This window comes from Canis lupus, chromosome 14 (assembly GCF_048164855.1).
Source record: "Canis lupus baileyi chromosome 14, mCanLup2.hap1, whole genome shotgun sequence".
Classification (NCBI taxonomy): Eukaryota; Metazoa; Chordata; class Mammalia; order Carnivora; family Canidae; genus Canis; species Canis lupus.
In genome coordinates this window covers 31,086,623-31,100,796 of record NC_132851.1, presented here as the reverse complement: position 1 = coordinate 31,100,796, position 14,174 = coordinate 31,086,623, and the positions used below count along the sequence as shown (strand labels likewise).

The 14,174-nt window shown below is 46.7% G+C and overlaps 1 protein-coding gene across 5 annotated transcripts in view; it reads left to right on the top strand.

The window, feature by feature from the left end:
• Positions 1-342: 342 nt before the first annotated feature.
• DNAAF11 (dynein axonemal assembly factor 11) overlaps positions 343-14,174 on the top strand; it is a 69,724-nt gene continuing 55,892 nt past the window's right edge. For 4 of the 5 annotated variants that reach the window (XM_072774527.1, XM_072774526.1, XM_072774525.1 and 1 more), the window contains exons 1-3: positions 343-471; positions 8,791-8,958; positions 13,154-13,231. In XM_072774527.1, the coding sequence (XP_072630628.1) occupies positions 462-471; positions 8,791-8,958; positions 13,154-13,231 (256 nt within the window). In that variant the 5' untranslated portion in view covers positions 343-461. Of the gene's footprint in view, positions 472-5,708; positions 6,093-8,790; positions 8,959-13,153; positions 13,232-14,174 lie in introns of all 5 variants that reach the window. The other variant, XM_072774529.1, reaches the window with a different exon arrangement.

Below are 14,174 nucleotides of genomic sequence, written 5' to 3'. Positions count from 1 at the left end.
ACTCGCTGGCTCTGAGGGCTTTAGCCACAAAACAAAGAAAAAGTGGGGGGTGGGGGGGCAGGTCGAGAGGCACGCCTGGGGGGCAGGTGCAGCGGGGAGCGAGCGCCCTGCGATGATGTTTTATTTTTTTATTTTTTTAAATAAATGTATTTTTTATTGTTCAATTTGTCAACATATAGAATAACACGCAGCGATGATGCTTCAGTCTGGCCAGTTGACCTGGGGGCGACCGGGAGGCGGACCAGGCGCGCTGCGCTGAGCCCTTCCTCGCCGAGGCTCCCCGGGCTCCCCCGGAGCGCGGGAAACGCGGCGGCGCCTGGCCCCGTGCGGCCGCCGTAGCGTCCCCGTTGCCATGGCTCCCGGGGTCGGGTGCGGACGCGTCCAGGCGCGACTGGGGACGCGCGAAAGGAGACCTCGGGGTCCGGCTCCAGCTTCCCGGGCCCGCAAGCCGGAGAGGTGCCATGGGCCGGAGTAAGCGTCCCCTCCCACCTGCCGCCCTCGATCGTCTCGGCTTCCAGGGCGCCCCGGGGACCTCCCGCGCGCGCGCCCCGGCCCGGCTGGGCCCTCGCCCGTCGCCCCTCGGCCCTCGGCCCTCGGCCCTCGGCCCTCGGCCCTCGCCCCTCGGCCTCCGCCTCCCTCCCGCGGGCCCCGCCGTGCCGGCCGCTCCGCCTCCGCCGGGCGAGGCTCCCTCCTCTGGCCGGTGGGGGGGGGGGGGGCGGGAAAGGTGGGGGCGCCACGGTGGGCGACGGTGGAAGGTGCGCGGTTGGGACCTGCGCGTCTCCTGCTCAGCGTGTGGTCCCGGGCTAGCCCCGGTCTCGGAGCTGCGGCCTCCACTCCCTCGGGAAGACAGTGTGCCTGGGGTGGGGGTGGGGGTGGGGGAGGGGGAGGAGTGGAGGTGAGGGTGGGGTGGGGATGGGGTGGGGGTGAGGAGAGGGTGAGGAGGGGGTGGGGGTGAGGAGGGGGTGGGGGTAGGGGTGGGGAAGAGGGTGGGGTGGGGCTGGGGGTGGGTGGGGGTGGAGGTGGGTGAGGGTGGGGGAGAGGGTGGGGGTGGGTGGGGGCGGGGTCGGGGATGAGGGTGGGGTGGGGGTGAGGGTAGGGGTGGGAGTAGGGGTGAGGGAGGGGGTGGGGGAGAGGGTGAGGGTGGGTGGGGGTGAGGAGGGGATCAGGGTGGGGGAGGGGGAGAGGGTGAGGTGGAGGTGAGGGTGAGGTGGGCGTGGGGTGGGGGTGATGAGGGGGTGGGGGTGAGGGTGGCGGTGGGGGTGAGGGTGGGTGGAGGTGAGGAGGGGATGAGGGTGGGGGTGGGGGAGAGGGTGAGGTGGAGGTGAGGGTGGGGTGGGGTGGGGGTGAGGAGGGGTGGGGGTGAGGGTAGGGGTGGGGGAGAGGGTGGGAGTGGGGCGGGGTGGAGGTGAGAGTGGGGTGGGGGTGAGGGTGGGGTCAGAGTGGGGTGAGGGTGAGAATGGGGGTGGAGGGGGAGGGAGCCGGCTCCAGAGCCCGCCTCCTCTGTCTTAGAGCCAGTGACTTCACCCATTTGGGGCCCAGCCTCATCTCCAAAACGAAGGCAGTAATAGTATTGTTGGACCGACGTGATGAGTGTTGTAGACGCGCTCGATTACGAATCCACCGATAGAGTGTGCAACACGTTGGGATTCACGGTTACTCCTAGGCGGTTGAACCATTTGACTGCCAACGCCGTTTCCCACCTTCCCCTCTGTGACAATTTTGTGCAGTTCAACCCAATTGCTCACTTACTTGTAAAAGCGTCATAATATCTTTAAATCAAGAGGCCGCAGGATGATGGAGTTTGTACCCCGGAGGAGCTGACAGTCTGGTGGAAGGGGCGAGTGATCTGTAAATAGTAAAAACCCCATTCCTAAACCAGTTACTGGTACTTCCTCTTCTCTAAAAACTATATGCAAAAAAAAAAAAAAAAAAAATTAGACAAACAGCGGTAAACATTAAGGGAAACTTTGTTTTCCACCTGTGTAATCTCTAGATATTACAAAAGAAAAAGGAGAATCTTTGTCCAAACTGTGTATAAACGTATATAGCACCTGCCTGCATAATAGCTAATGGAAACAACCCACATATTCTTCAGCATTTGTTCATGGATTAATGAATTGTGAACTAGGTATGGGCACGATTCCGCGTATTACCTGGCCGCCGACATGTCCCCGCTCTGATAAGAATACTTGGCAATGCTTTGTGTTTCTGGATGTCAATGACAACTCAAGCCCTGTATCCAGCAGGCATCAGTGTGACTTGGCGTTACCCCTTCCTTAGTGTATTGTTACTCGAATGGCCCACAGTCCTTTTGGAATGGATTGGACGAGTGATTGCCATGTCCTTTTGGGGACCCAGCCTCTCTTTTAGTCAATGGGTTGTCATTTAAAAATACAGGGTGCCCAGTATTTTTATTTGCTAAATCTGGCAACCCTCGTTTCAGGTCCAAAAACTGACTGAGGTCTGGAAGCTGGGCAAGAAATTGCGAATTTTTATTGAAGCCATTGGCTTTAGCCTTCTGGTCATCCAACCTTGTATTTGGATTGGACAGATTGTATAGTCCCTTTGTTGGCTGCCTGTCTGTATTGTCCTCAGGAATGTCATGTTCTGTTCACCATCTCCGTAACCCTCCATGGGAGTGGACCTCTGGCCACCACTCCAACGTTGGCCCTCATTATAACATCTGTCCACCTAACTCCTAAAGTTCAAGGTCACTACCGGGACTTCATTGTTTCAAGAATCTATCTAACATCTCAGTTCTGATCAGTTAGCCCAGGTCTAGAACAGCATCTCCCGTCATCAGCCTTGGCCTTGTATGTGTGGTTTGGGACTCAGGGCAATGCTGGCCTTGTAGACTTCTCTCAGGACGTATTCTGAAACTTTCTTAAATTCTTAAATTCTCTTAAGTTTTATAGAAGAGTTTGTGTACGCTGGGTATTATTTTTCCTTAAATGCTCAGTAGAATGTATCAGTGAAGACGTGTGTGCTATGGTTTTCTTTGTGAGACCATTTGAGCTGCAAACTCAATTACTGTAGTAGACACACGGCTGTTTGCTTTATCTGTCGGTGTCTGCTGTGTGAACGTTGGTAGTTTGTGATTTTTAAGGAATTTTCCCATTTAATCTAAGTTCCTGAATTTATTAGCACAAAGTTATTTATATTACTCTCTTACTAGCCTTTTAATACTATGTAATCTATATGACGTCCTGCTGCTTCCATTTCTAATATTGGCAATTTATGTCTCTCTCTCTCTCTCTCTTTTTTTTTTTTTTTTTACCGATCAGTCTGGCTAGAAATTTACCAATTTTTTAAGAGTATCTTTTATTGACTTTTCTCAATTGTTTCTGTTTCCATTTCATTGATCTTTGTTATTTGCTTTCTTCTGCTTACTTTGGGTTTAATTTATTCTTTATCTTGTTTCTTAAGGAAGAAGCTAATGTTTGAGACCCTTTTCTGTAGATATTTAGTGCTATAAATTTTCCTTCAACTTATGTTCTAGCTATCTCCCACACATTTTGATAGGCCTTTTCATTTTTTGTTCTGTTCAAACTACTTTCTAACTTCCAATGTCCAATTGTTTGTTGTTGTTGTTTTTTTTCATATATTTTTTCTAGGTTTTAGTTGTTATAGGCTGGAGGTTCAGTCTTGTCCCTATGGTTCCATCATGTCTGGAACCTGAAGTCCCTGCTCCTCTTATGATTAAGTCCTGGTCCTGGTTCTCTGCCCTCTCTACCCTCTGGTTTCAGGAAGAAAAACTTTATATGTTGCCAGTGTGGTTCTCTGGCTTTTTTTTAACGTCTGATGAATCACTCCCAGCCTTTCCTTATCAATTGTGTCAGCAACAGTCACCCAATACGTCTGTCCTGAGTTTTTAAGTTATGATTTCCCCCATAGTTCTCCACTGCCTGATGTTTCATGCCAACTCCCAACAGCTAGAAGAACTAATCCTTCGGTTTTGAAGGAGGGAACTGGGCAATGTGGCATCCATCATCGCCTGGAGCACCCTGTCCTCATCTGTTTATCTGGCCAGTACCAACTCACGTTTCAGGACTCAGCTCAGGCTTCTTTTCCATGGTGCCTCTTTTGACCTCCCTTCTTTCACTCGGTAACCCTGGTTACTCCCCTCTTTGTACACCTTGTTCTCTCTCTTTTCTTCTGTCACTGCCCCATAGCGCTTCATCCATGTTCTTTAATTGCACTCTCTGTGACTAGACTCTGACGGTATCATTGGATTGGGTCTAGTATGGCTAGCGATGCTTGTTATGATGACCCTGAGTCAGTAAAAAAAAAAAAAAAAAAAAAAAGGCAAATGACTAAATCCTGTTTTTAAAAGTATCCCTTGAAAACAAAATAAAACAAAACAAAAAATGTACAGGTTATGAGAGGTGACCTTCTATTTATCACCCCCTTCATCTCTGTTGCATTTCTGTTTCATAGATGTATCTGCTAGGTCTTTCAAGATGCTTACGAATTCTGCAAAACCTACTCCAAACATATATTATTGATTTTTTTTTCTAATCCAGTGAGAAATAGAAGGCTATTCACAAAACCCGATATAAAGCCTGAAGGAATGAACACTTAATTGTTGGCTTTGAGAGTTTCTAGAACTTGGCTCAATACTCTGAAAAGCTTCGTAGAAACAAACATAGCCTGACAACCACCAGTATTCCAGAAACCTCCTTTTGCCCTTCGCCTCACTCCCACCCCACAAAGTCATTTTATTGACCTCCCTCAAGTTATGGAGAACCCAGTCATCGCACAGAATTGAAAAGAAGCCTAGGCTGGCCGGTGAGTTTGGGTTCAACCTTTGGTTGGATTCCTCAGCAGCATCCTGTTAGTGAAATAACTATGAATTTGTGGTTAAAACTGTTAGTATTCTCATACTGCTCCAGTCCTGCAGGTCTTGGCTAGCACCTTCTGTGGGTGAGACACTTCCCAGAATCCATTCAAGTCCTGGATATTGCTATTTGAATTTTTCCAAAATGAGGAAGCCAAAGCCCTGTGTTTCATCAAGTACCTAGGCATGTTCTTCTACCACTGTGTGGTAGGCATGGCAATACTGTCTCTCTTGAAATAGTGTCAGGGTGACATACTAACGCTTCCAAAGCAGTTTTAAATCCCTAGAATGGTTCCTTGTAAATGCAGTGCTGTGTTATTTGGAGTAGGACTTTCTAAAGGTGAACAGTGCTCCTGGGAGTTAAACAGTGTTTGGTCTAAATTACATAGTGTGTAAAACTGCAAAATGCTTTCCTGTTGAAATAGCGTTGGGACACTATTTCCGCCATCCACCATGTAGATTCTCTTACACATTTCTTCTTGGGGACTCTGGTTTCTTTGCTGATGTTTGCCATTTCAGTGGGGCAGCATTGTGTAACAGCAGTTTCCTGAGTGCTATAAAATGGGGGGGTGGGGTTCACGCAGCAGTTTGCTTTCTACAGAAGAGTTCAGGAAAGGGCTGCTGCGAGATCCTGACTTTGGCAGTACTGCTTTCCTCTGTGATTCTCCCATTTTTTGTCTCTCCTAATTGCATATAATCAGTGTTGGACAGGCTTCCCTATGGTGCTGAATTAAATGTTGGTTCCCTCCTCTCTCTCAAGTGTGTGTATGAGCTCTGGTGTGCAAATTAGTTATTCACGCAAAGGGAGGTTCCTCTACTGCCATCCCTTTCAACTAATGGTGATTTTTATCCTCTTAATTTTTGTGGTTAGGAGATGCAGATCAACGTAATTCCTAATATCTTCGTGCTTCTGAAAGGGAGGATTTGACAATGGCATGGAAGTGACCAAATTCCCACAGAAGATAGCATCATGAAAACAGTTTCTTAATTTTATGAAAGGTGTAGCAAGAGAACATAGGAAGCGTATTTGGCATCCGTAGAGGAACCTGCAGGTTCTCAGGGTTGGACAAATTGGACAGGCCTCTAAGACTGTAGAGCTGGAATGGCCCATGATACCCTTAGTGTTTCTGAGACCCAAGCCACGCCCAGTGGGCTGCGCAGATGCTGACGGAGCCATCCCGGGCCGGACACTGTGATGCTTAACAAGATGCTTTCAGAATTCCCCTGAACACATTCGACTGAGCCATACTTACAGGTGACAGCTGCTGTGGGATTCAACTTGGGTTTATTTCTTCAATATAAATGTCCCACTAAGCCTTCCAGGGCATTTGGTGACCTAGAGAAAGAATATAATGGACTCTCCTGTGTCATGTTATAATCACACTGCCAGATAAAATACATTTTCCTCCCTCAACAGGAATATCTTTATAACAACCCAGACGGCTACATTTAATATGTTTCTCACACTCCCTGGGTTCTATGCCAGAGCTGGGGGTGGCTGGGGAAAGTGGGCTCCCTGGCCCACCCCTCCCTTCTCTTCTCCTCCCTGGCTCTGTCTGGGTCCCTTAAGCCCATGTATGAAGGTAGATACTCCAGCCTACACATCCATCCACATCACCAGAAAAAAGCTGCTCCTTGGACACTCCTGAGTGCAGAGCTGCATACCTGACCGTATGTCCTGTCTTCAGGAATGAACTTGGAGAAGCAGATAGTGTAGGGCCTAGAGACAGGCTTGGACAGAGAATAATTATTATTCTAGAGAGAAGGGCATGGGCTCTGAATGGGCACATCCTCCTGGCCCCATTGACTCCAGCAAAGCCTCCAAAGACCCAGCCCCCTGCTCCATGGATTGGTATAGCTCACGTTACAGATACCCCACCAGTCCCTGAGGGTCTTCTTTGTAGTAGTGAATAATTCCCACATTACATTAGGGCAGCTGAGATAACTTTGGTCGTGCCATCTCAACCCCTTAATCCCTGTTACATCCTTACTGAGAATTCATGTAATTCCAGAGACAGCTAATACATCTGACCTTACACACAGCTTCACCATGCCCTCAACTTAGCTGCCCCCATATATTTGTTATCAGTTGATTTAAGCTATTAGAACCATCTTTGGCAGTGGGATGTGTGGAGAGTAGTTTTAATGCCCTTCTCTTACAGATTTGGTTTTCGGGAAGTTGTTTTTTGCTTACACTGGCTTGCATACTAGCCGTGGCATCCAGAGACAGCAGAGTGCAGCAGGCCCTAGGGACCCCAGCAAGCCAAGGTGGGCAGGGCTGCCCTATTACCTTCCTTCCCTGCCTCTTTGGCCTGCTTCTCCCGAGGACCTGGCTTGTAGCCATCCCTACCGACTGGTTGAACCAGAGTTTAGAAGAGCAGGAACGTTCCCCATGTACGGTATTTTAATCTCTGGGTCTTTACATTTCCCCTGTCTTTCTTCCAAAGAACTGTCATGGCAAGCAATCCCATCTCCTACCACTAGAAGTAGCAGGTGTTCAGTTAACTGCACACAAATGATTGAATTCCTATCTATTTGCACATTTATTTATTTATTTATTTATTTATTTTAAAGGCAAACTCCCCCTCTAAGGATGTGACGTGGAAGTGGGGCAGCTCAGGGGGCTGTGAAGACCTCTGTCCCAGCTCGAGGAGCCTGTACCATTGAAGGGGCCTCTAGAAGTCTCTAGATGCTCCTCACTTGCTCCCATTTGGGGTGGTGAAGCACAGTGGCAACAGCTCATGGTCAATGCCAGACACCTACACTGAAAACCTGGCTCTGGCACTTGCCACAAAGACTGGGGCAAGTTATTTGAGCTCCGTATGCCTCACTTCCTCCCCTGCCGAGTCTGAATACTCGTATGTCAAAACATGTGGAGCATTTAAGATGGTACCTGGCACCCTGTAAGCAGCAATAAATAAATCTTCATTGTCTCTTGGGCAGACAATGCAATATTCCACCATCTACCTAAAATGTGGACATTAAAATGGGCTAATGATGTTTTTAAACAGATGCAGACCAGATGCAGGGTCTGTCCGTTGTCATCACATCTTTAAGTTGAGTGTGTCTTATGAAGAAGATTCCTGTCTTGCTCTTGGCACCAGCTATGGACTGACTGGGGCCTTATCTCCAGCCCCTTCAGGCCCCATTGCATCCCATGTCAGAGGGCCAGGGACTCTCTCTACCCTTCTCCTGTGAGGGGCTGGTTCCTTGTCTTCCTCCTGGAAACGGACCACAGGGTAGCTGCTTTATAAGACCGCAGTGTGAAATCGAAGGTGCTCCTCTCCCTTCTCTTCAACTTTAGTTAGATTAATAAATGTCACTTGAGGGGATCCCTGGGCGGCTCAGCAGTTTAGCGCCTGCCTTTGGCCCAGGGCTTGATCCTGGAGTCCCAGGGTCGAGTCCTACATCGGGCTCCCTGAATGGGGCCTGCTTCTTCCTCTGCCTGTGTCTCTGCCTCTGTGTGTGTGTGTGTGTGTGTCTCATGAATAAATAAATAAAATTTTAAAAAACATAAATGTCACTTGAATGAATAGCCCTTTCCTAACTGGGTGGTGGGAGATGCTTTCATATTTTTGCCCTCTGGGAGCCAGACTGTACTTCTCGGTCCAAGTCGCCCTGTCTTGTCCCACTTAGCGGATCTCATCCAGTTTGACATGATACCACATCAACATCCTCTCGGTCATTCTCCACCAATCTGACAGCAAGATGTAGGTAGACCCTGTGCAAAAACAAAACAAAACAAAAACAAAAACAAAAACACCCAAAGCTCTCTGACTCACCAGGGTGTTACCAGCAGGAGGCAGCACTTCTCTGTTCTCTCCCCATCTGAAACTCATTCAGGCCTGCTGGACTGACATCTAACTGGGAAGGAAAACCAGTGCATTTGTAATATAATAACCTGATGATGAGCCCAGGGACGGAGATGTAATATGTAGCACATTTTCTTTCAGTCACAGAAGATCTTATTAGACGGAATGCTGAACACAATGACTGTATAATTTTTTCCCTGGAGGAGCTCTCCTTACATCAGCAAGAAATAGAAAGACTAGAACACATTGACAAGTGGTGCCGGGATTTAAAAATCCTCTATCTCCAAAATAACCTCATTGGAAAAATTGGTAAGTCTTCAGGATTTTGTTCTCATGGTCTCTCTGACATTTTGAGTGGGAGAACTTTGGGGAGGGCAGTGTGAACTTAGAGGAAGACAACATGAGGGAAAAAGTGCCACGTGGGGAAATAGACACGCTGGCTCTGGGGAGCTGTGCGTGGACCCTTTCCTGGGGCCCCCACACTGCTCAGTCTCCTCGCCCGGGAGCCACCAGGGACGCTATCGAGAAGCTGCAAGGGGCCTTCACAAGTGGGAGCATGCTTGTTGACCTGCTCATTTGTAGCCTGGTTTTGTAAGTGTTTGAAAGAAGGAGAAGAGAATCCAGGCATTTTGCACCACTCGGTGGAACTGAAAGGCTTGTATGCAAGTTGAGTAAACCTCCTCAGATTCCCCGGGGTGGCTGGTTCTGCCATAGTTTCAGAGAACGTGTCCCTGCAAGGCATTGTGCTCCATATTGGCTTTCAGAGGCGCTCCGCACTTACTGCTCCCGTTTGGAATGAAATGAGAGGTAGATGGATCAAAATATCAGCATCCTAACTGACAAAACCTTTTGGAGGAGGTGGTTTAGACTTGCAGCCAAGAAGGATTCCTAAAACCACCCCCAGGTTAAATCTGTCCCCCTGGTCACATGCAGGCTGGGCAGCCACACGCTTGCCCTACCCACACAGCCCTGTGTATGGCAGTGTGGCAGTAGGAGGACGAGAGTCCATGCTCTCTGCTGGCAGGGAGATCCCAGAAACCAAGGTGGGGGGTGCTGAGCATGCCCAGTTCCTTCATCAGATACGTGGGCTCACCCTGCAGCCCCCTGGAGAAGAATGAGTTAAGTGGCAGAGAGGAAGGAGGCCTGTGGAGTCACTCCGAGGGGTTCCTGCCACCCGGAAATAGGAGTGTCCCCCACCCTCAGAAGAGCAACCTGTAGTTTAGTGGCAAGAAGAGGCTCAGGCCCTGATGGGCTTGATCCCTGCCTCAGCTACTTAAAATCGTGTGAAATTAGGTCAGTTAATTAACTTAGCCTTGCTGGGTAGACGCCAGGGACTACACGCAACACCATGCTTCTTGAGCACTGTGCTCACTCAGATAGTAGCTGCTCCCATTGGTGTGAAAATTGTTCCCCCAGGCTATCCACATGGAAGTAGGGGCCAAGTTGGGAAGGGATGGGCTTAGGGTCCAGGAGGCAGAAGGAGTGCAGTCTCGGTGGGCTGTGGCTCTGGAGCCAGGGGTCAGCTTGTAGGTTCTGCTGGAACTTGCCCTGGGGATGGGTGCTGGTTCTCAGCAGGGGTGCTTGGCAACATCCAGAGACGGTTTTAGGTGTGTGTTTTGCTACCATGGATGGTGAACACCTGCATGGATAGTGAACAGAGACCAGGAACACTGCGGGCCATCCTACCAGCTCAAGACGGCCCTACAAGAAAGAGCTCCCCAGCCCACAACGTTAGCATCTCTAAGGCTGAGAAACCCTGACGAGGTGGTTACCCCTGGTTTGGTGGGTAATTGAAAATTGGCCCTCTGGTTGCAACAAGCCGAGAATTTGCCATCTTTTTCTTTCTTTCTTTTTTGAAGATGTATTACAATTCTTTATATTTCTTCAGATAATTATTTTCGGCATCTTTCACTTTGCCATAAATTAGAAACTCTGGCACATTGTTCAATTAAAAAGGCTGTTACAGAAAACCACCAGCTTTTATGCAGGGGGGCATTAATGAGCCGTCCTAATTGTACAGATCTAAAAGAGTTCCCGAAATTTTAATCTCCACAGCTGGGTCCATCACAATTACTAATTAGTAGCATAGTATTTCAGGCCTTTTCAGAGCTGTGAGAAAGCTTAAATTTTTGCTTCCAAAGTATTCTTAAATTAAACACTCTTTTAAATCCTAATAATGGGATTTTTCAGTGCTGCTCCACCCATAGGCGTGTAGCCGCTTATTTAGCAAGCGAAAGTATTTCTCTAGGATCCAGGCTTGCTCTGGTGCCATTGAGGTAGAAGTTTGCAAAAACAGTTGCCTCTCCTGGAGCTCTGTTCCTCACTGGGAGATACAGATGGGCTGGGGGGCGGGGGGGAGGGGAGGCTGTGCTTACATGTTGATCCAAGTGTGAGCCAAGGACCTTCTGGGGTCCCAGACCTACTGACTGAATCCGTGGGGGTGGGCTCCCCAGATCTGCATTTGTAACAGCTTCCCAGTGAGCCTGAGGCCTAAAGAGCAGAGCTACTTGCACTGGGGGATGGCTTCGGTCCACTTCAAGGCTGTGGGTCTGGTTGTAGCAATTGGTGAGAACTGCTTCCAGGACAGTGTGGACTAGAACCATGGTTCGACAACTCCCTTCCCCCCTGTCCAAGAGATGCTATACATTTTTATCTGTAGAGCCTTTTTTTCCCCCTGACCAATTTGGACCATTATTCTTGAGGAATACTTTAAGAAATCTTTCCCAAATATATATATACATATATATTTTCCTACCAGAAGACTCTTTTCACATTTAGAGGGTTATGCATATAACCAATATGGGGAAGGAACATGTCTTATTGCAGGTTAGCAATTATAATAACTAGGTTTTTTTGTTCAGGGTACAGACTACACACTGTGTTGGTCATAATCCTGGGCACATAGAGCACTCCAAATCCATTGACGATTGAAGGCTCAGGTATAGCCTGTAGAACCGTTTAGAAACACCAGTATTACTTAAAATTGTCTAATTGCTGAGAGAAGCGTGAGTAATTTATTCCAAAATCCTCGTTTTAAAAAATGAGTCAGCTGAGGTTCAGGCTAGGTGTTATTTTTAGGTCTATGTGAACACGTATATATTTTCCAAATTTTTAATGAAATATAATGATGGTAAGGGTGATGATAACATAAATCATCATGTTTGATCTTCCTAATATCCATGGAAAATGGGCAGGGGTGTCATTTAAGTGAGGGATACCCTACATGCACATTCCCTAGCAGGGTTTCTCACATTCATGTCCTCTTAGAAAGGGCTGTTCTTTTAGGGTGTAGTGTAATGATTTTAGTGCCAAGCTCTGAAGTCAAATTTCCTGGCTTCACCACTTAACCTTGAACCGTGGATTAATTCTCTGCACCTTGCCAGATATTTTTATTTGTAAAAGGGAGCCAATAGTAATCTTTACCCCATTAGGTTTCTTATGAGGATAAAATGACATCATATATGCAAAATACCTAGAAAAGTACATGGCATATAATAAGCCCTTGACAATGTTAGCTTTGAAGGATCCCTGGGTGGCGCAGCGGTTTGGCACCTGCCTTTGGCCCAGGGCGCGATCCTGGGGATCTGGGATCGAATCCCACGTCGGGCTCCTGGTGCATGGAGCCTGCTTCTCCCTCTGCCTGTGTCTCTGCCTCTCTCTCTCACTGTGTGCCTATCATAAAAAAAAAAAAAAAAAAAAAAAAAAGGAAGTAGACAATGTTAGCTTTGATATTATTATTAGTGTTTTTAAATGTCCCCATCCTATAGCAATTCTCTGACTTATTTATGCTGTTTTGCCTCTGAGAGCTTCCATATTTATTAAAAATAATAATCCTGTGTGTGTCAGGGTGAGCTTGATTTCAAATAAGGAAAACCCAACTTAATGTGGCTTATCTAAACTGAAAGTCTAGAGACTGGGCAGGCTCCAGAGTTGAGTGGTTTTTTCTGCTCCACCTGTCCTAGCGTGGGCTCCAGTCTACAGCTGGTTTCCTCATGGCTGCAACATGACTGTGGTAGCAAAAAGGATATCACTTTCTTCCTTTTTCACATCCAGCAGGAGAAAGAAAAAGGCAATCCCCAAGCATGGAATATAGATCTTCGCCTCTCATCTGACTGGGAGCACTTGTGCATGTCCCCTTCTCCATCACAAAGTTGCCAGGAGATTGCCGTTCTCTGGTTGGCCGAACCCTAGGTTCCTGAGGTGTCCTTGGCAAGGGACATGCTATTGCTATGCCCTGGCCCAGCTTGGTTAAGTCAGATTCCCTGGAATTAGAGCTGGCTGGAGACAAGAGCAGAACTGGATTCTATTAGGAAGGATGGAAGAAGACATGATGCTGCATTTGGCAACCAACAATGTCTAATGTCCAGTCCAGGTGTAGACATGAAAAAGCAACATGGTTTTGATAACCATAATGATGCTTAGATTCCCTCTATCATTTTCGCAGATTATGTAAAAATAGCTTTTATCTTGAAGGTTAATTAACTACATTGTTTGTATATTTCAGAAAATGTTAGCAAACTCAAGAAACTTGAATATTTGAATTTAGCTTTAAACAACATTGAAAAAATTGAAAATTTGGAAGGTAAGAATTTTCTTCTTATATTTTATTATGAATATATTACAACTAAGTTTAAACAGTATCACTTAAACAAAAGATACACTTTTCAAATTAACACTTTACCTGAGACTTATGTTTTAATTATTATGATAAAAAATTCAAACAATAAAGAGGTACATATATTTCAAAACGGAAAGTCTACTTCACCTCCATCCTAACCCAGTTTCCTTTCCTGGGGTAGCGGTGTTAAAATTAACCCCTGGTTGAATAGAAGGTAGTTTTGTTTCATTTACTTTGTACCAATAGGATCGTACTATGACTTGTTATAAAGATTGATTTCTTCCATGAAATTACCTTGTTCTTTGATATCCAGGAAATGTGGGAGCTCTCTACTAGAATGATTGTACACTGGTATATCTCACAAATTTTCTGCAGATGGACATTTGGGTGGTTTCCAGCATTTTGCTATTATAAGCATGGCCACAATGAAGATTCTTCTACATTTTACTCTGTGTGCATGTGTACATGTTTTTATAGGACACACACTTAGGCATGGAATTCCTGGGTTTAAATATGCACATTTTGAAAAATAATGCCCAGTTTTTGCCCAAAAAGTTTCATCAGTTTACTTTTGTATTGGTAGTTCATGTGAGTACCCATTTTTACACAAGTCATTAACACTTTTTACAAGTAATCTTTTTTTTTTTAATGGGAAGGCATTGTTATCAAATAATTTTTTAAATTTGCATCTCACTGGGGTGCCTGGGTGGCTCAGTTAGTTGAGCGTCTGTGTCTGCCTTCAGCTCAGGTCATGATCCTGGGGTCCTGGGATCAAATTCTGCATCAGGCTCCCTGCTCAGAGGGGAGTCTCCTTGTTCCTCTCCTGCTATCTCTCTCTACCTCTCATGTTTTCTTTCTCAAATAAATAAAATCTTAAAAAAAATAAAATAAAAGTAAATTTGTATCT